The 21572-nt window shown below is 41.2% G+C and overlaps 1 protein-coding gene and 1 long non-coding RNA gene across 6 annotated transcripts in view; one reads left to right on the top strand and one right to left on the bottom strand.

The window, feature by feature from the left end:
- Positions 1 to 3439, top strand: part of PRKRA (protein activator of interferon induced protein kinase EIF2AK2) — a 20297-nt gene extending 16858 nt beyond the window's left edge. For all 4 annotated transcript variants that reach the window (XM_023212333.1, XM_023212334.1, XM_023212335.1 and 1 more), the window contains one exon: positions 2600 to 3439. In XM_023212333.1, the coding sequence (XP_023068101.1) occupies positions 2600 to 2757 (158 nt within the window). In that variant the 3' untranslated portion in view covers positions 2758 to 3439. The remainder of the gene's footprint in view (positions 1 to 2599) is intronic.
- Positions 773 to 21572, bottom strand: LOC111542775. 2 transcript variants are annotated; one of them, XR_004229204.1, is made up of 4 exons: positions 21135 to 21572; positions 8358 to 8496; positions 3958 to 4077; positions 773 to 1477 (listed from the first exon to the last, which is right to left on the bottom strand). It is a non-coding gene; the product is annotated as an uncharacterized LOC111542775 (long non-coding RNA). The 2 variants fall into 2 exon arrangements; XR_002731656.2 differs by lacking the exon at positions 8358 to 8496 and having other exon boundaries at positions 3958 to 4157.

Here is a 21572-nt window from a genome sequence, read left to right as displayed (position 1 = left end):
AGTGCTGGGATTACAGGTGTGAGCCACCATGTGTGGCCAAAGTGTCTTGATTTAACGTGTGAGAAATTTTATATCCTTATCCAACCACAGAGAGATGTGGGGACCTTGCTTGTCAGGGTCCCCTGACCCTGGGAAAGTAGGGCACTTAGGGGCTCAAAGAACTTCTGATATTCTCTGCTACTTTGGGATTGAAGGACGGGTCAAGTGCGTTGTCTTAGTAAACCAATGATGCAGAACCTGAGAAGTCAGTGCAGACAGATGGTTAGAGAAGGTGGCTGATGAAAAATTAAGCGGGTGTGGTGGCACATGCCTGTAGTCCAGGCTACTAGGGAGGCTGAGGTGGGGACAATGACTTGAGCCCCTGAGGTTGAGGCAGCAGTGAGCCATGATCGTGCAGCTGCTTTCCAGCCTGGGTGACAGAATGAGACTTGTCTCAAAAGAAAAGAGGCCAGAGGCCGGGTGCAGTGGCTCATGCCTGTAATCCCAGCACTTTGGGAGGCCAAGGCAGGTGGATCACCTGAGGTCAGGAGTTTGAGACCAGTCTGACCAACATGGTGAAACCCCATCTCTACTAAAAATACAAAAATTAGCCAGGCGTGGTGGTGTGCACCTATAATCCCAGCTACTCGGGAGGCTCAGGTGGTGGGAGAATCGCTTGAACCTGGGAGGCGGAGGTTGCAGTGAGCCGAGATCGCACCACTGCACTCCAGCCTGGGTGATAGAGCGAGACTCTGTCTCAAAGAAAAAAGAAAAGGTGGCTGATGAGAGACCATTCATCCAATAAATATTAGTATCTGCAGTTTGTTGAGGGTTTAGAATACAGAGATGAATGACCCATGTCATGAATAGAACTATGGAGGATTCAGAATCTAGGGGAAAAAAGGAAACCTGAAATAAAATTTTAGATTATGAATTAATGATGCCTCTGAAACATTTCTTCCCAGTTTTGAGAACTAAATAGTTCTTGTAGATATGGAAAGCAGTCTAAAAACCACAGTCTGTTAATTAGGCTAGTTTCTATGCGGCTACCTTCAAAAGAACCTAGATATTCTCCAAAGGAGATATACAAATGGGCTGGGCACAGTGGCTCACACCTGTAGTCCCACCCCTTTGGGAGACTGAGGCATGAGGATCGCTGAAACCCAGGAGTTTGAGACCAGCCTGGGCAATATAGTGAGAGCCTATCTCAAAATTTTAAAATTAAAAAAGAAAAATGACCAAATGACCAAAAAAAAAAATGAAAAGATGCTCATTGTCATTAGTCAATAGAGAATGCAATCAAAACCATGATAAGGTACCACTTGAAATCCACTAGGATGGCTATCATTAAGGAAATGGAAAATAGCAAGTGTTGGTGACAATGTAGACAAATTGGAACCTTGTAAGTTGCTGGTGGGAATATAAAACAGTTCAGCCTCTGTAGAATAAGCTGCTCAGTTCCTCAAGTGAATTGCCATGTGACCCAGCAACTCCACTCCTAGGAGTATAAATCAAAAACTGGTATTTAAACAAATGCCTATACACACAGATCCCTGTATGTTCATAGCAGCACTATTCACAAAAGCCAAAAGGGAGAAACAGCTCAAAACATCCATCAATGAATAAGTGGATAAACAAATTGTGGACTGTCCTTCCAATGAAATATTACTCAGCTGTAAAAAGAAATGAAGTTCTAATATATGCTACAACATGGATGAGCCTCAAGCAGGGGCTGGAGGGTCAGGAGAAAAGAACCTAGATACTAGAACTAGAAAGCCTCTTCACTCATTAAATAATCCCATTGTATCTGGATATTTTCCACTAAATAGAATATCAAAAATAACATTTGTATTATGTCCACTTTAAATAAGTTATACCGCACATGTTTGTTTCTTCCTCTTTGCCCTCATTTCAGCCATCTTTAGTAAGAGTGATTCATCAGTTGATGGGAAGAACGTTTGTTTCCTGGGTCAGGTATTGTTTTTAAAACACCATGACCCATTTATAGTATAAATAAAGAACTAGACTCTGCACAGACTTAAAACCTAAGAACATGAACGGACAACTCCATGAATACATACAATTATTATGTATCAATTTTAAAAAAAATTTTAATAGAAGTCACAAGGGAGGTTTTGCCTTGATCCAAGTTGTTCCTGGTTCAAATGCCTCCTGAAAATGACTTCCTAGTGGAAAATACAATCTCTCCAGTCCTTTAACAAATGGTTATTTCCCTTTTGAGAAAGTTACTGTATGGTTCAGTAATTTCCAAATAGTGTTCAACTAACCGTATTAGAATTGCCTTGGGAACTTTTTTTTTAAATGTAGGAATCAGCCGCCTGCAACCGTATATTTCTGATTGAGTGAGCTAGAGTGAAGCCTAGATATCTGTATGTCTTTAAAGCTGTCAGATCATTATGAAGTGTAATGTGTTTGAAAACTGCTACAGCTGAGCAGTTGTGGTTTTTTGTTTGTACAAGCAAAACAAAGATTGCGAGTGGTGTAGTATACTATGGATGCTTAAAAAGAAAGACAGTAATAAGAATTGTATTGTTTTTACAAAGGGATCCACTTTATACATATTGGACATTAATCATCATCCTTGAATGTGTCATTACAGATGAACTGAGCGCCAATGGACAGTATCAATGTCTTGCTGAACTGTCCACCAGCCCCATCACGGTCTGTCATGGCTCCGGTATCTCCTGTGGCAATGCACAAAGTGATGCAGCTCACAATGCTTTGCAGTATTTAAAGATAATAGCAGAAAGAAAGTAAATTTGGAGCAACTTAAAAAATCTTTCAGTAGCACATAAAAAGTTCCCTTCTGGCCCCTTCCCAAGTAAAACTTTAACCGTAGTGTTTGAGTTTATGTCGTGTTTCTAAATCTCTTCATAGATTCCATCAATACTTCAGATTTAATTATCTCCTCGTGGTTGTTATTAAGCTCTTTTTAATGGCTTCAACTTTGTATCGGTATATTGTATTTATAAACTTTGTACCACAAGACAGAGTGTAGCACCCATTTTACAGTGCCATGCACATCGGAGAAAGAAACTGCATGTTTGTTGTTGATGATGAAATAAAAATGCTAGCAACAGTCTTTCTTACTGGTGCTTAAGCTCTTTGCACAAAGCTTTATAAAGGGAATTCAAAGGAAGCCCTTTTGAATTAGAGTCTTGAGGGACAACACTAACAGGCCTTTATTAAGTATGATTGTTAAATTTCAGGGAACATGATTGGTCTGCTCTGTATTTGAATTCATGTAACAAAGAACTGTTATGATGGGATTCTGCTCATTTTATTAAAAAGCTACTGACTTGACTGTAGTCCTGTTCTTGTTAGCCATTGTTGTGAATATTTTAATGTTGATAATTCTGTTATTTACATATCTCTAATTTACTTTGAAATTCAAAGGTGAAAATAAAAAATGATGGCCTAAGCAAAATTTACAAACATACATGTAATGGGTTACTTCCTTACTTTCTCTTAAGCGTTTGCAACCTTGTATTTTTCTTTGACATAACCATACACAGGTGAATTACTAGTTTAAAAAGCATTTGACCACTCACGGTGGCTCATGCCTATAATCCCAACTCTTTGGGAGGCCAAGGTGGGAGGATCCGTTCAGGCCAAAAGTTCGAGACCAGCCTGGGCAACATAGTGAGTCCCCATCTCTACCAAAAAAAAAAAAAAAAAAAAACCCAATCAGGTGTGGTGGCACACTTTTAGTCACAGCTACTCAGGAGGCTGAGGTAGGAGGACTGCTTGGGCCCAGAAGATCAAAGCTGCAGTGAGCCAGTATCACACCACTGCACTGCAGCCTGGGCGATCGAGTGAGCCCCTGTCCAAAAAAAAAAAAAAAGCGTTAGAATTACCCAAAAACCCTTCCCAGTTTATTCAGTTCAGTTGCAAGAATGTTCCAAAGTGATGAGTGATGAAAAGGTTAGGAAATAAGTCTAATAAACAGATTTTAACCTTTAGAGTTTCCATATATCATCTTGTAACATCTCAAGTCTTCCATCTGTCAGTGCCGGCTTGTACTAGCTTTCTAAGTTAGGTGGAAGTCTCAGCTCTGTGTTTGGAGCTCAGGGAAAGCTTCATAGAGGTAGGTCTTTATGAATGAAAGTAGGTCTCATGTATTCATACAGAAGGAAGTATGTAGCAGGTATTTTTGTCTGGAAAAATACCTGGAATTCTTTGAGAACAAACTATAAAGGAAAACCAGTACATGTAACTTACTTTCAATTCTAAAGAGCACTTACCATAGTTCCATATTCTAAGTTCCATTTGTTAAACCATAGAAACAGGTGCTTTTTTTGGCAAGGTAAGGAATAGACTTAAAAGACTGGGAAAAAAGCTAGGCATAATAGGATCTTGTGACTCTTTAAAGATTGAACTAAGGTTTTAGTAAATAGTCTTGGATATGGGGGAGGCACAATGAACTCTCTGAGATGACATTAGACTTCTGCATACTGAAATCCTGACTTGGATAAATTAGGGGAAAGTTTCATAAGGCTGATGAAAAGGATAATATCATTTGGTTGTAGACAGTCCATATGTACTGATAAAATGAGGTCTGAGGATAAGGTGCCCAGAAGATAAAATTGCTGCTGCCTCCGCTTTCCCTGCTTCTGGCTCTGGAGGAAAGTGCATTCTTACACTGTTCAAATGTCACCTCTCAGATTATCCAGATTTTCTAGAGTTAGGGATTTTCTTGGACCATCAGGTGTATTCTTTAACACCATTTTGTTTAGTCCTCTGCTAAGGCTCTTAACCAATCTAATTAGTCAAGCTTGTTAAATATAGGTTAATTTCCCAAATAGGCTCAACAGGTAATTGTGTCAGTCATCTTCATAGTGTCAGTTCTAACACATAAGAGCATCCATTAAGTGATGTGACTTTAAAAGATGAGGATAGCAATAGTACAATATGACGATAATACTAATTCAATAAGTTATTGAGCACTAATGTGCCCAGCACTACAGCAGCCTCTGGGAATATGTTGGCCCATATTGTGTTATTTGATGAAGAGCCACTCCCCTGCTCTCAGGGTGTGCTGTGATATTCCACGCAGGTTCCCCTTCCCTACAGAGGATTTTGTTTTCTCACCTTAGCAGTGTGCACCCAACAGCCCTCAACTGTCAGTAGAATTGCCCTCTAACTGAAGAAAGCCACCTCATCTAAAGTCACACTTCCTTCTTGGGCCAGGCTGCATGCAAAGACTAGTCCCATTGCCCCATATTAGGACAATCTGAAAGACCATCCTAGCTTCAGAGTTCCCCTTAGTGTCAGCTAAAGCTGCCTTTGAGATTGCATCATAGTCCATATTCTTTCTCCACCTCGTGGAGCTTCCTTTCTTTCCACAGGTGGCAATCCTTAATAAATCTCCTACCCACTTACCTTCATCTGAGCATCTGTGATCTTGGTACCAGAAAGGTTGCAGGAAAGTAGGTGCTCCAGTGGGCTTTTGGGGCCGTTTATCTTGCCTTTTCACTTACAGGATGAGATTCTCCTCACTGGGGTAGGGAGAAGTTAACTACTAGCACACCCTGATAGTGCAGTTGTTAAAACTTTCACTAGTGGTGAACTAAGATGGCACGTCAACGCAAAGAAATGCACTGGCAGGCACAAAGATCAGGTGGGAAACAGTGCAGACAGTGGAACTGATGAGTTATTACTGAGCTAGATCGATACCTTGGAAAAAGATAACAGAAGGAGAATGGGCCAGGCATAGTGGCTCACACTTGTAATCCCAGCACTTTGGGAGGCTGAGGCAGGAGGATCCCTTGAGGCCAGGAGTTTGAGACCAGCCTGAGCAACATAGCGAGACCCTATCTCTACAAATTTTTTAAAAATTATCCATGCCCAGTAGCTTGTGGCTGTAGTCCTAGCTATTTCAGAGGGTGAGGCAAGAAGATCACCTGACCCCAGGAGTTTGAGGCTGCAGTGGGCTATGTTTGCACTAATGCACTCCAGCTTGAGCTACAGAGTGAGACCCTGTCTCAAAATAAAAGAATGAGAGTGATTAGTTGGTAATTAAAAGCTGAGTGTGGGATCAAGAGCAGTGGCTCATGCTTGTAATTCCAGTGCCTCAGGAGACCAAAAGGGGAGGATAGCTTGAGGCCAGGAATTCAAGACCAGCCTGGGCAACATAGCAAGGCCCAACTCTACAAAAAATTTTTTAAATCAGCAGGGCATAGTGGCATACATTTGTTGTCCTAGTTACTCAGGAGGCTGAGGCCAGAGGATAATTTGGGTCCAGGAGTTCAAGGTTACAGTAGCTTACTGTGCCAATGCACTCTCAGCCTGAGTGACAAAGCAGGATCCCGTCTCAAAAACAAACAAAAACTCAGCGTGAGGGCCAGAAAACCTCCCTTGTAGAATATCAGACTCTCAGCTCCTCAAGCCAATGAGGAGAGGAAGCTGAGGACCAGGCCCAGGACTTAATCATGAGAATAAAACTCCAAAGAAGTTAGGACCCAAACTAGGCCTACTGTGCTGTGGTCTACTGTGCTGTGGTCAGGACCCTGATTGGGAGAAAATGGAACGCTGACACAAGGGATGAAACCATCTGGGTTGATGCATCTGAAAAATCTTCAATCCTCAGGTTTCGAGAACCTTCTAAGGCTACAGAAGTGCCCCTCTCTTCTCTAATAAGGGCTAGTATGCTCCCTGTTTTGCTTGAAGACAATGAGCTGTCTCTCCAAGGACAAAACATACACTCCTCAGGATCCTCCCCAGCTTCCTCTCTTGGCAACTAAGCCAATTAAAAGAAAGTTAAACTGGCTGGGTGCAGTGGTGCATGTCTGTAATTTCAGTACTTTGGAAGGCCAAGGAGGGCGGATCACCTGAGGCCAGTAGTTCGAGATCAGCCTGGCCAACATGGTGAAACCCTGTCTCTACTAAAAATACAAACATTAGCCGGGCAAGGTGGTGCACGCGCACCTGTAATCCCAGTTACTCGGGAGGCTGAGGCAAAAGAATTGCTTGAACCCAGGAGGTGGAGGTTGCCGTGAGTCGAGATTGTGCCACTGCACTCCATCCTGGGCTAAAGAGGGAGACTCTATCTCGAAAATAAATAAATAAATAAAAATAAAAAATAATCACGACCCCTTACCCAATTTCCAGACCTGAGTCAGTTTTTAGATCCAGGACCATTAACTAAAGAAGAATCTGGGTCCCCAGGAGGAAGGACTATGTAATACCACAAGTATGCACAATAATGATTCCTCTAGTCCTTCTCCAAAGGGACTTACCGCCATTACTCAGGAAATCATACAGTGGTAAAAGGGGAATACTCAACATTTTGATATCTGTTGGACACAGAGTCTGAGTTAACAATGATACCACAGAACTGAAAGTCATTATATGCCCTTGATTACAGTAAGGGTTATGGAGGTTGAGTCCTAGGGAGTCCTGGCCCAAGTCTGGCTCACAATATATCCACAGACCCACCTAGTCCTTGAGTATATAATTGTGATAAATACACTTGATTAGTGACACCAGGTTTCTCGGTGTGTGCGGTAAGAGCTAACATAGTGATAAAGGCCAGGTGGCCAGGTGGAAACTTTAAAAGTTGACCTCTTCTCCATACCAATATAGTAAATCAAAAAATAATATTTCAGGGAATGGCAGAAATTAATGCCATCCTAAAATATCTAAAAGATTCAGGAAGGATGGTTCACATTGTATCTCCATTTAATTCACCAGTCTAGCCCCTCCAAAAATCAGATCGTGGGCTACCACAAATTTTATGAGGTAGTAGCTCCAATTTTATCTACAGAGACAGCTATAGGCATCTTTGTTAGAGCAGACCCACATGGCATCAGGTGGACTTCTGGTTCAAAAATGGCAGTGTAGATGCAAGCTGGCTTCATTTCCACACCAGAAAACCAAAAACAAATATACAGCACCGAGATGATCACCAACAATATCCCAGAACTCAGATACGAAGATGCGTCAATTCCTGGGGACATAGAAGTCAAAAAACTCTGAGCAGATGGTAAGAGAATCAGACTTTTATATCTGCAGTGCCCCTCCCCACAATCTGTCTGGCACCAAGTGTGTGGAAAACTTCCCCCAACTCACAGTTTCTACCATGGCAAAAGTGAGAAAAGGTAGACAACCCACCTCCCTGCCGTCTTGGATTCCCTGGAAGGAGACCTGTCCCCAACTCAGCCCATGGGAAGTATCATGAGTACCTGAGGGAAAAACATTACCAAGGACAACCAGAGACAAAGGGAGGAGGCAGGACTTCAATCCCCAGCCCTGGAAACTCTGCTCTGGAACTTGACCAAAGAAGATGCCAGATCAGAGTGGCTACTTAGCAGCAACAGCTGTAGGAGATGCATTCCACAGGTCCTCTTGGCACAAACCTTTAGCCGGCCTTTCACACTGCAGGATATCCCCTTTGGGACCTCCCCCATTTGAGAAGGGCATCACTCTGATGAGTTTCTAAAGCGGAGGCAAAGCTGGGCGTAAGGTGCCATCAAGTGCCAAAAAGGAGACAGTGATCTAGTGGGAAAATAAGACATTTAACAGATAAGTCACAAAGAATCTCTAAGCAAACATCGCCAATAGAAAACAAAACAATCAAGACAGAGAAGACTGGAATAAACAATCCTTTAGTGCAAAGATATGGACGTACATCCACAAGAAAAACAACAGCAATAGGTAACCATGACCTCCCCAAATGAACAAAGCAAGGAACCAGTGTCTGAATCTAAGAAAATGGTGATATGTGAGCTCTCTGACCAAGAATTCAAAATAGCAGTTTTAAGGAAACTCAGTAACCTCCAAGATAACACAGACAAGCAATCTATAAGTTTATCAGAGAAATTTAACAGATTAACAGATTAAGATACTTAAAAAAAAAAAAAAACAAAATTCTCATTACTGAGATATATTTGCTGAACTAAAAAAAAAATTAGACGATTTCAACCACAGAATGGATCAAGGAGAAGAAAAAATCGGTGAGCTCAAAGACAGGTCATTTGAAATTACACAGTGAGAGGGCAGAAAAGAAAAAAGAATGAAAAAGAATGAAGATCACCTACAAGATATAGAAAATTACCTCAAAAGACCAAATCTAAGAATAGCTAGTGTTCAAGAAAAAGCTGAGCAAGAGCAAGGGGTAGAAAGCTTATTCAAAGAAATAATAAAAATTTTTCCAAAACTTGAGAAAGATATAAATATCCAGGTATGAAGGTCAGAGAACACTAAACAAATTTGACCCAGATAAGACTACCCCTTTGAGAGGCACAGTCGAACTCTCTAAGGGCAAGGATGAAGAAAGGGTCCTAAAAGCAACAAGAGAAAAGACGCAAATAATACAAATTCCAATTCATCTGGCAACAGACTTCTCAACAGAAACCATACAGACCAGGGGCAAATGGGATGAAATTTTCAGTGTTGAAAGAAAAAAAAAATCTGCCACACAAGAATACTGTATCCAGCAAAGCTATTCTTCAACCATCAAAGCAAGATAAAGTCTTTCCCAGATAAACAAAAGCTGAGAGAATTCACCACCATGAGGCCCATCTTAAAAGAAATGCTTAAAGGGAGTTCTTCAATCCAAAAGAGAAAAAAAAGCACTAATATGCAAAAACAAAAACATTTGAAGGTATAAAACCCACTGATGAAATTAAGTACAAAGACAATCCCCAAATACTTCAATACTGAAATTGTGGTGTGTAATCCACTTATAACTCTAGTATGAAGACCAAAAGACAAATCTACCAAAAACAATAACAGCTACAGCAACCTGTTAAAAGATAAGCAATATAAAAATACATAAATTGAGACAACCAAAAGTCAAAATGTAGAAGGGATGGAGTTAAGGTATAAAGGCTTTTTTTAGTTTTTGGTTTTTTTTTTTTAATCTAAGATAAGTTGTCATCTCTTTAAGATGACTTGGTATATCTATGTTTTATGTAAGCCTCATGATAACCACAGTGTAAAAACCTATAATAGATACACTAAAAACGAAAAGCAACAAATTAAAACATATTCCAGAGAAAATCGCTTAACCACAAAGGAAGACAATAAGAAAGGAAGAGAGGAATTAGAAAACAAGCACAAAATGACAGTAGTAAGTCCTTACTTGTCAATAATAACACTGAATGTAAGGGGACTAAATTCTCCAATTAAAAGACACAGAATGGCTGAACAGATTTAAAAAAAAAAAAAGCCCTAAACTATATGCTGCTAACAAGAAACTCACCTCCGCTGTAATGACACACATAGATGGAAAGAGAAGGAATGGAAAAAAAAATCTATGCAAGTGGAAATCAAAAAAGATCAGGAGTAACTATACTCACATGAGATAAAATGGACTACAAGTCAAAGACTATAAAAACAGAAAAAGAAGGTCACTATATAATGACAAAAGAGTCCATTCAGCAAGAGGATATAATAATTTATATATCTATGCACCCAACACTGGAGCACTCAATTATATAAAGCAAACATTAATAGATCTAAAGGAAGAGATAAACTGCAATACTGTAATATTAGGGGACTTCAACAACCCATTCTCAGTAACAGATAAATCATCCAGACAGAAAATCAACAAAGAAACATTGGAGTTAAACTACATACTAGATCAAATAGGCCTAACTGACATTTACAGAATATTTCACCCAACAGCTACAGAGTGCAATGGTATCATCTCGGTTCACCACAACCTCTGTCTCCCGGGTTCAAGCAATTCTCCTGACTCAGCCTCCCAAGTAGCGGGGATTACAGGCATGCACCACCATGCCCGGTTAATTTTTGAATTTTTAGTAGAGATGGGGTTTCTCCATGTTGGTCAGGCTGGTCTTGAACTCCTGACCTCAGATGATCCACCCACCTCAGCCTCCCAAAGTGCTGAGGCGTGAGCCACTGTGCCCAGCCCAGAATACACATTCTTTTCTCATTCTCCAGAACAGACCATATTTCAAACAAGTCTCAACAGATGCAAAAAAGTAGAAATCACAACATGGCACCATGTATACAATATGCAGCTGTTGATCTGACAAATGCATCCTTTCTATCTCTATTAGAAAAGAGGATCAGAAACACATTGCCTTGGATCAGACAATAGTGAACACGTATAATCTTCTTAGAAGCATGTTAACTCTCCCAGCTTTTATTGTAATATAGTCTGAAGGACCAAGACCAGCTGGGCATCTTGCAGAACATCACTGATCCACTACATCAATTATACCATGTTAATTGGACCAGAAGAGCAAGAAGTAGATAATACATTGGAGCTATGGCACATATACTCCGAAGGTGAGAGATAAACCCTACAAAGATTCAAGGGTCTTCCACTGGTGGCTCTCTGGTGGGTCCACAGTCCAGGGTATGCCAAGATATCCCTTCCAAAATAAGCAATAAATTATTGCATTTTGTACCTCTCACCATAAAGAAGGAAGCATAGAAGAATGATAGGTTTCTACGGGTTCTAGAGGCAGCATATTCCATAGCAGGAAATACTTGCTGTTACCTATACACTGGATGACATAAAAGGCTTCCAATTTCAAGTGGGACCCAGAGCAGAAAAGGGCTCTGAAGCAGGTCTAGGTGGCAGTTTTACCACTTGTGCCATACCACCCAGCAGATGGTGTTGTATTAGATATGTAGGAAAAGATTCTGTATGGAGTTTATGAGAAGTCCTAATGGGGAAAAATCACAATGCAGACCCAAGAGTCTGGCCATGCTATATGTAGCAGAGAAGTAAACACCTTTCAACAAATAGCTACTGACGTGCTACCGGGCTTTTATAGAGATATAGCACCTGACAAAGGGATGCCAAGTGGCCATGAAGCCAAGACCAATGATCATGAGCTGGGTTCTATACATGTAGAACACAAACATAGACAGACGGTACAGTATGTTACATTAGCAAGCAGCCTAGACTCCCATGTCTCTACCACTGTTGCACCAGTGTCTCTCCCTTGGCTTACATTTATTGCCACTGATCCCATATGACCAGATGATGAAAGAGGAAAATGCATGAATTTGACTCACAAATGGGTATATTTTGGCAAACAAAACAGATGGTGGCTATGTTACTGTGCCACTCAGGGGTGGACCTGAAAGTCAGTGATAAGGGAAAATCCTCCCAAAGGGCAGACCTTTGAGCAGTGTACTTTGCCGTCCATTTGTGTAGAAAGGGTCTCAAGGTTAGAATATACATGGGCGGTGACAACTGGCTTGGTCATAGGATCAGGGTCCTGAAAACAGAGAGACTAAACTATTGGGAACAAACAGATTTGAGATAAAAATGGTGGATTGGGCACATGAGAGTGGGCACAAAGTGTTAGGAGCTTTGTACTGCATTTGATCTATACCACCAAGTATCCATAATAGAAAAGGCCCTGAACAACCAAGTCAGTATCAGGACTTGGCCAGTTAATAACACCCAGCATCTGGCATTGGAATAACTACTGTGGCAGGATTGGAGGCTAATAGACCTAACAGGATGGGCGCCTATACACTGAGGCTGATTTCTTACAATCACTACTAAATTTTCAGCCTGCTAACAACAGAGACCAATGCTGCAATACTGAGTGCCTATTCCTCAAGAAGACCAATCAGCCACTTGGTGGCAAGCTGACTTACAATGATCCTAACAAGAGGCAGTGACTCATTTTGACAGGAATAGACACATATTTTCCATGATTCTTCTTTTCTATCTGCAGGGCATCAGCCAGCATCACGGAGGGCTTTCAGAGTGTTTGAACTACCTCATGGGACCTGTTTTATAGCAAAGGAGCAAAGATTGTGGGCAAATGACCTCAGCCTCTGCTTGTCATATTATTACATGTTGCATCACCCAGAAGCCTCTGGCCTGATAGAATAATTAAATAACTTGTTGAAGGCATACATAACACGAACACCATCCTTTAAGATGAAATGTACACTTTAATGGTCTTTCTGTAGGGCTGTGTTCTCAATAGGTAGAATACATGGGTCCAGGAATCAAGGTGTAGAAGCAGGAATGGCCCTGCTTTCTATCATTCCCAGTGATTCTCTTGGGGGAAATTGCGCTTCCTGGCTCCATAACACTGGGCCCTGTCATTTAGAGGTCCTGCTTCCTAAAGGTGAAACACCTCCACCAGCAGATGTAGTTTGCTGTTCAGTGAGACCCAAGAAGAGACTCATTGGTCTCATTGAACTATGAGCTACATCTGCTGACTAGGTACTTCAGGTTCCTTGCACCAAGAAAGTAGCAGGCAAAAAGAGGAGTCACATCCTAGTAGGGATAATGGATCTTATCATAAAGAGGAGGACTATGGTTACACAGTTGGAGGAAGGAGGAAAATGTTGGTACCCAAGTAGTGCATGGATGCACCTCTTGGTATGCTCTTGCCCAATTTTTATTGTAAATGGACAGTGTAGCAGCCATTATCAGCAGCCATTATCATTATCCAGCCTAAAAAGATTATGGGGACCAGGGACTCTGAGCCTCTGAGGATTGAGGGCTGAGTTTTATCACCAGGTAAGTCGCTGAGACCAGCTGAGAGTGTCACTGCATCCAAGGTCACCCCCATCTTTGAGTTCCCTGAACTTCTTGCTCCAATATGGGACACCAAAAGGGCCAAACAGCTTCAAAGTTTCCCATGGGGTCAGCTGAGAACACTGTTGACACTGTATCACAACCCAAGTCCTCCTTCCACCTAATCGTCATTTCTTCCCATTCCTTTCACAGATGATGATCACGAAAGCATTCCCTAATAAACCTGCTGCCCACTGTCTCCTGAGTCTGCTCCCTGAGAGTCCCACCTGAGATACGGAGTTATAGTTTAGTGAGAAAAGATGGTAAGAATATCATATAAATCACGTAATCTAAGATATATAAAATTACAAGCCAGCATTTGAGATACCCTGGATTCTCTTCAGATCATGTATCTTTTCCCTTTTATTAGAATTTCTAGAGTTAGGACAAATTATGAGTTTGTAGCCAGTTTTTTCTTTGCTTTTTATTTTTGGCAGGGTTGCTAATGGTTTGGATATGGTTTGTTTGTCCCTTCTCCTGCAAATCTCATGTTGAAATTTGATTCCCAGTGTGGTGGTGTTGGAAGGTGGGGCCTAGTGGAAGGTGTTTGGATCATGGCGGCGGATCCCATATGAATAGATTAATGCCTTCCCTTAAGTGTGAGTGAGTTCTCACGCTATTAAATCCTAAAAGAGTTGGTTGTTAAAAAGAGCCTGGCACCTCTCCCTAACCCCTGCTTCCTCTCTTGCAAGTGATCTCTGCACACACCAGCTTCCCTTTACCTTTGCACGAGTGGAAGCAGCCTGAGACCATCACCAGATGCAGAAGCCCAATCTTGAACTTTCCAGCCATCTAAAATCAGGAGCCAAATAATATAAAATACCCAGTCTCCAGTATTTCTTTATAGCAACACTAAACAAACTAAGACAAAGTTTCTGTAGACGGTGTATGTGCTGCAATGACAAAAATATTTGCATTTTCAAAAGATTTATTTCAACATTATCCAAAACAATATGTAGGAAATGAAATAGAAATTATGCTAATTTGAGGACAATGTCCACTGTGAGTAATGCTGCATCTAGAATAACACTGCATCTCAAGGTCCAAAGAAGTTAAAAAACATGAAAGAGCCCATATTGTAATATGAGTTCTAAAAAGGATAGTTTCATGAAAGTTTCAGAGTATTATAACTAAGCAGCAGCTCTTACTACATTGAGAAAATGAATTTCTTTTAAGGCAATACATTATAGCTTTACCTGAAAAATTGTGAACTTGTGGAAATTACTGAAGATGTGGTCTACTCAGAACATTTTACAAGCTTGACAACATATTCAGAATTACTAGCTTGACAATATACTGAGATAGCGGATCACGATGGCTTTCTGCCACAAACACAGCTGATACCAAAAAGGAGACGATAATAACAAGCCAAGTCTTACATTTCTTGTAATTAATTTATCATTTTCTGATTCTTCATTTCCCTTAATAATTTTTTTAGGTCAAGACTTATCAAAAAGGTGATCTGCAGAGAACAGTGTGTAGTGGAGACCTGATAGCTATTCAGTCAATTTGAACATTAGAGAGGGCAAAGTAGATGGATTGGAATATGTGGGTATTTTTGCTTCACTGCTTGGGCTGAGGCAAGAGTGGGACATTGTGGAGAGAAGACCTGAATAAACTAGTTTTTCTATCTATGCTAATCTGAATGAATGGATAGCTGTCACATGTTTATAGCATTCCGTTCTAATAGATACAATAGAGGTTTGAAAAGTATTTACATATATCTCACCAAAAAAAAAAAAAAAAAGGCAGAAGACAGAGAGAAACTGTTTTCAAGCGTATGAGCTAAAACCAAAGAAAGGCTTGGACTCACAGATGTCTCCAGTTACAATGTTTTAAAATAAGATGAACGATTGGAGCTCATTTAGATGGTAGATTAAGAATTAGATAGTGCAGTAAATGCTGGGTTCTATTACAAATGTTTACATTTTTATTTATGAGCTTGTGCTTTCATTCTGGTGCAATCTCCATTATGGCCAGATGGGTGTGTTACTGCACAGGATTTATTTGAAATTCAGAAACTGATAGTACCTATGCCTGATTGCTTGGTTTATTTTATTCATTTTATCTTATATTTCTAGTTAAGAAAGGTAGTGTTAATGGCTAAAGAAAGCAGGCTAAGGATTTAATATTTTGTTCATGCACTTAATAAAGGACTTAAGCAAATGCTTTGTTTTTATTTGCTAATAGTAGGATGGTAATACAAATTAGTGTTAATAAGGAATATCAACTCACTTGATGGTGCTTGTGTCCTATTAATCATCTTTTGCTTTGAAACACTGGGCTAGGAACAAATTCATACTGAGCTTTAGGATTTTAAAGAATAATTTAGCTAGACTTTATTAAGGATTGACTATGTTACCTGACACTGGACAAAACATTTTACATGCATATATAAAGCCATTTTTCTAAGAAGCTGTACAGTACAATAATTAAGTGAGCATCTCTAAAGATAGATTGCCTAGGTTTGAATTCAAGCTCCATCACATGTAAACAGCTGTGTGATTTGGGGCAAGTTGCTTAACCTTTCATTTCCTCAGTTTCCTCATCTCTAATTTAAAGGTAACTGACTTCTGCTTCCAAACGTGGTATAGTAACAGGTGTGGGCTAGCGCTCCTCTCACTGCAAACAACTTTAAAACTGGACAAAAGACAGAAGGCAGCTCCTTTCAGACATTATACATGATAAAGAAAAAATTATTCAATGAGGCAAGGTGCAGTGACTCACTCCTATAATCCCAGCACTTTAGGAGACTGGGGCAGGAGGATTGCTTGAAGCCAGGAGTTTGAGATCAGTCTGGGCAAATAGTAAGACTCCATCTCTACAAAAAATAAAAATAAATAAAAATATTAGCTGGGCTTGATGGTACCCTCCTGTAGTCCTAGCTACTTGGGAGGCTAAGATGGGAGAATCACTTGAGCCCAGGAGTTTGAGGCTGCAGTGAGCTATGATCATGCCACTGCACTCCAGCCTGGTGACACAGTAAGACCCTGTCTTCTGGGGAAAAAAAAAAACAGAAATTTTTAAAATGATACTTGTTAAAGCACAATAAGGCAGATTTTATTTAGGACTATCTCAAAAGGTACGGGGACCTGTACAATGGGATTTAGCAGTAGGGGAAAGAGGTTAGGTTCAGCTGTGAATATAGCATGGGCAAGAAGGAATTTATAGACAAGGGGCAGAGTGGTGGCAGTGGATAGAAAATTACTAAGAGGAAACACCAAAGGTAAGGGGAATTCTGGCTAAACCAACCAACCTAACAGGATTGTTGCTGAAGTCAGGCCAGATTAATCAGATGTCACCTTTGGGATGGTAGAGGACGAGGAACCCAATTAGATATCAAGGGTGATCAGATATCAAAAGTGGGGATTCTTGCTAACCCAACTAAGCAGGGTTCTTGCTACAACTGGCTTTTACATTGAAGTGCACAGCTGGGCTTAGGAGAAGCCTTAGGAGCCTGATTAAAGTTTGACCAAGTAAAGAATCTTAGACAACAGCACAGGCTGCTAACCTGACAGAGGAGAAACACATGAGTTGATCCCTCTGGTGGCCCTACATTTCTGCTCAAGGGCCCATTTTGGACTGCAGAATGCAGAAGTGAAGTTCAGAAAGACCTCAGGGATGCTGAGTTGCCTAGAGTAAGTAGGGCAGAGTGCCTGAGGATAAGAAGTGGTGTAGAGAAGGAACTACAGAATCCTCCATAGGGATTCCCCTGAAGTCTTTAGCCAAATATAAAGCTGTGCATGTGCAGAGTAAGATTCTGTGAGGGCCAGCAGAGAACAGTTACCACTGAGGAGTGACAAGCTGAGTCAAGATTCCACAAGTCCTCCAGTGCTGGAAAACAAAGGTGATCAGCATGGTCCAGCAACACATGTTCTGATTATGTGTCACATTTTCCTGCTTTTCTGATTCTCTTACATTTTGATAGATTATATGTTGTACATTACAGATTCTACCTTGTTGTGAATCAACACTTTGTTGTCTTCCTTTAAAGAGTATTGAGTTTTTTTCTCACAGTTAATTTACTGATGGATCACATTGATTCTTATAGAAGGGGTATTTTAAAAGCTTTGTTAGCATGGGTTTAAAGTAGACCCTTTCTAGAGACTAAAGCAGCCCTATTCTTCAAGTATGGCTCTTTCCACAGCATTGCAAGTCACAAATCCTGCCCAGATTCAAGAGGTGGGCCCAACTTTTCATGGGTAGAGTTTAAAAAAATCACATTGTAAAGGGTCTGCCTACAGGGAAGGATTGGAGAAATTCTTGCAATGGATCTACCACAGTTCATTTCAATCTGTTTCTTCTTCACTACCCGCATATTTCTGGTGCCAAGCAATAGGTCACATTCACATCATAGTGTGACCTCTGGCCCTGCTTTTACGTGTAGGGTGTAGGTGAACCTGCACAATCACTAGTAGGAGTATTCCTAGAAACCATTGCAACGGTGGGATGACCAATATTTAACTATACATGGATGTGACTACAAACCACATACATATATCCCATTAAACCCAAACTCAATGTAGTCTCAACTCAATTTATCCCTTGCCAAATTCCAGAAATGCCTGTGATCACTCAAAAACTTTAAAGTTGGGGGCTGTGCCTAACCAGAGCAAGGAAGGGTACTGGGATGGGAGACAAGAGGGAAGTCAGAGTGGGAAGAGACAGCAGGTCTAATTGTCAAGGGCCAAGCTTGGTTCCAGATTGTTGAGGAGCCAGATGTCAGAAAAGCAGTGAAGACAATAAGCCAATATGAAAGGAAGGGTCAAGTCTTTAATCCTATGCTGTGATAGAATGGCACCAATCCAGGGTCAGGTGGATCAGCACAGCATTGCTGAGGGAATGCCTGAACAAAAGGCTCCTGCAGTTTTATGGATCCAGGGCCTGGGATGAGGAGAAGGTGAAGGGCTTGGAGTGGAAAAGTGCTTAGTACTGAGTCCGAGTGGGGAAAAATGTCTTCAAGCTTCCTCCTCTCCTTCGATAAGGAGGTCTCTGCAGAAGTCCTCGAGGAAGCTCCCCCTCTACATAGAGACCTCCAAATGGACCCCATAATGATTTGGTCCCTCTGAGTCACTGTTCTCTGGCATCCTTAATTCCAATATTCTTCACATCACATGAACTCTTTGAGCCTCAGTTTCCTCACCAGTAAAATGGGGATAACCTGCTCTACCTTCCTCTCAGATTAGAAAGATGAAACGAGATAATAAATGTGCAAATGCTTTGAAAACCTTGAAGATGCAAAAATGTAAGCCATTTTCTCCTTACAAAGTTATGAAATTGAGGTGGCTACCTCAAATAGAAAATTCCCTCTGTAACATTTCAACTTCACAGGCTTTAAGAGATCAGCTAAGTAAAAAAAGCAAATGATTTACCCAAGCACAGGATTCCAAGGTTATTTATGGCATTCTCTGAATCTCTGTAGTACTTCCTGTTGTTACAATCTGTCCTGCATTGTCTGATGATGGCCTTTTATCTTAAATGATGCTGAGACTTTTTGTTACTATTACATCGGCACTGTCTGAAAAAAATATAATGCAAATCATATACACAATTTAAAATTTTCTAGTAGCCACATTCTTCGAGAAAAGAAACTAATTGGGTTATATTTTACTTAAACTGTCAAAAACATGATCATTTTAACATGTAATAAATATAAAAATTATTAATGAGATATTTTACATTATTTTTTACGTACATCTCTGAATTCCAGCGTATATTTTATATTTTACATTTATAGTACATGTCTTTTTTCTTTTTTTTTTTTTTTTTTTGAGACGGAGTCTCGCTCTGTCGCCCAGGCTGGAGTGCAGTGGCCGGATCTCAGCTCACTGCAAGCTCCGCCTCCCGGGTTTATGCCATTCTCCTGCCTTAGCCTCCCGAGTAGCTGGGACTACAGGCGCCCACCACCTCGCCCGGCTAGTTTTTTGTATTTTTTTTTTAGTAGAGACGGGGTTTCACCGAGTTAGCCAGAATGGTCTCGATCTCTGGACCTCGTGATCCGCCCATCTCGGCCTCCCAAAGTGCTGGGATTACAGGCTTGAGCCACCGCGCCCGGCCAATACATGTCTTTTTTCTTTTTTTTTTCTTGGAGACAGAGTCTTGCTCTGTTGCCTAGACTGGAGTGCAGTGATGCGATCTCAGCTCACTGCAACCTCTGTCTGCCGGGTTGAAGCAATTCTCCCACCTCAGCCACCCACGCCCAGCTAATTTTTCTATTTTTAGTAGAGACCGGGTTTTGCCATGTTGGCCAGGCTGGTCTCAAACTCCTGGCCTTAAGTGATCCACCCACCTTGGCCCGGCCTTGCTGTCACTGACTTTGTAAGGAGTTTCTGCAAATGCTTCTTCAGACTTTTCCCACATTTTTAAAAACCCCTATTTATATTAATACTTAGTTGCAATTTCTTCCACTGTCACAGAGAACAGAGACTTTTGATTTGCTCTTTCCACCACAGAATATTACTTTAGGATTTGCTCTTTCCACCACAGAATATTACTTTAGGAAAGCATTCCATCAAAAAATATATAAGGCGCCTAAACTGTGCTATAATCTTAAGCATTACAGGGACTCAGAATGAGGTCGTTAAAGTAGTGTTTTCCAAAGTGTGTTCCGCGGAGCTAATCCCACATTCAGCGTATGCAACTTGGTGTTTTAATTTGTACCCTAGTGATCTAGTCTTATTCCTTCTGGGTACATATTGCATCACATCTTTAAACACATTCGGCTTGTCCGTACTACCTGGGTCCGTACTACCAGCTTCTAGAATGGTGCTGTATACGCAGGAGTTCCTTGAGCTTCGCCTTCCAGCTAACAACAAAATCAGCAACTGCCTTTAACCACAGCAACTTCAGTCCGTTGGTCACTAGGGGGAGACACACATGTGGTGGGCCTCTCCAAGCTCCTCAAATCCCGCCAGAGTCGCCCACTGTATACATTCTGCCCAGCCAAACCACACCCAGTCTTAGGAAGAGGAAACTGCCATCCATTTCATGCTACTGTGGCCGGCGAGCTCAGAGTGGAATCATTTGCAGAGCAGCTCCTCCAAGAATAACCAAGCTTAGATCTAGCTGATCAATGATTGAATTTACAGTAAAACTTGACAGAATAAAACTCCCTTCGGCTTGTCCGTACTACCTGGGTTTGCAGAAATAACGCTTTTCCTTAGCATTTAATTTGGGGACCCGTAAATATAACTGCTTTTTAGATGCATTCCATAATCTTCAATCAACTTACTGCAGTAATAAAAGATAATTAGGTTAATATAAACTGCTCCAAGGGGTTTCTGATCAGACTGAATTTTATTTCATTTGAAATGAAGTTAGTGCTTAATTTTGCAAGTTAAATAATCTTGACTTTACTCTGAATAGTGGCCTTACATGAAGGAAAATTTCCTTTTCATACATGTGAGAAAGAAACTGTTTCTTACACTCATATTCACGAGTGTGACCGTTAGTCCAAGTTGAGGCAATTAACATATTTAGGAAGAAAAAAAACTTCCTCACAGAAGGATTGGCATTGGCCCTTCTGTACAGTAGTGAAAAGTCTGAAGGAAAAACCCTATTGACACCACTTTCTAGCCAAATGCTACAGGACGGTATCAATACTTACTGTACTGAGTGGGCATTTATTTACTTATTTCACAGTGAAGATTTCTTTTCTGGAAAATTCCTCATAAGAAAACTGAAATTCAAGCTCCTGCTCGTTCTTCCGCCACCGCTACTGGATGCTGCTTTTTGTGCCCATAGCGTCCTCTGCCCTAAGCAAAAGCTGTTAAATGACGGCGCCGGCGCTGACGTCAGCGAGCAGGGCCGCTAGGCCCCACCAGGTAGCCACTGAGGCCTCCCCTCGGCCCTGTAGGGGGCTGTGCGGGGCGGATGGAGGCTCCCAGGCGAGGGAGTCCGGGAACCCCTAAAGACCCTTTAGGAAGTGGGGTACGGAAAACCAAGCACGAGCAAGACGCCCCGGGCGGCTGTATCCCTGCTCCGGCTAGTTCAGAGGGAGCGGGCGCCGCGGCCATCCCAGAGCGAGAAGGACGGCGGCGCGGAG

Source organism: Piliocolobus tephrosceles, chromosome 11, assembly GCF_002776525.5.
Source record: "Piliocolobus tephrosceles isolate RC106 chromosome 11, ASM277652v3, whole genome shotgun sequence".
NCBI lineage: Eukaryota > Metazoa > Chordata > Mammalia > Primates > Cercopithecidae > Piliocolobus > Piliocolobus tephrosceles.
This window is presented reverse-complemented; position numbering and strand designations above follow the sequence as displayed.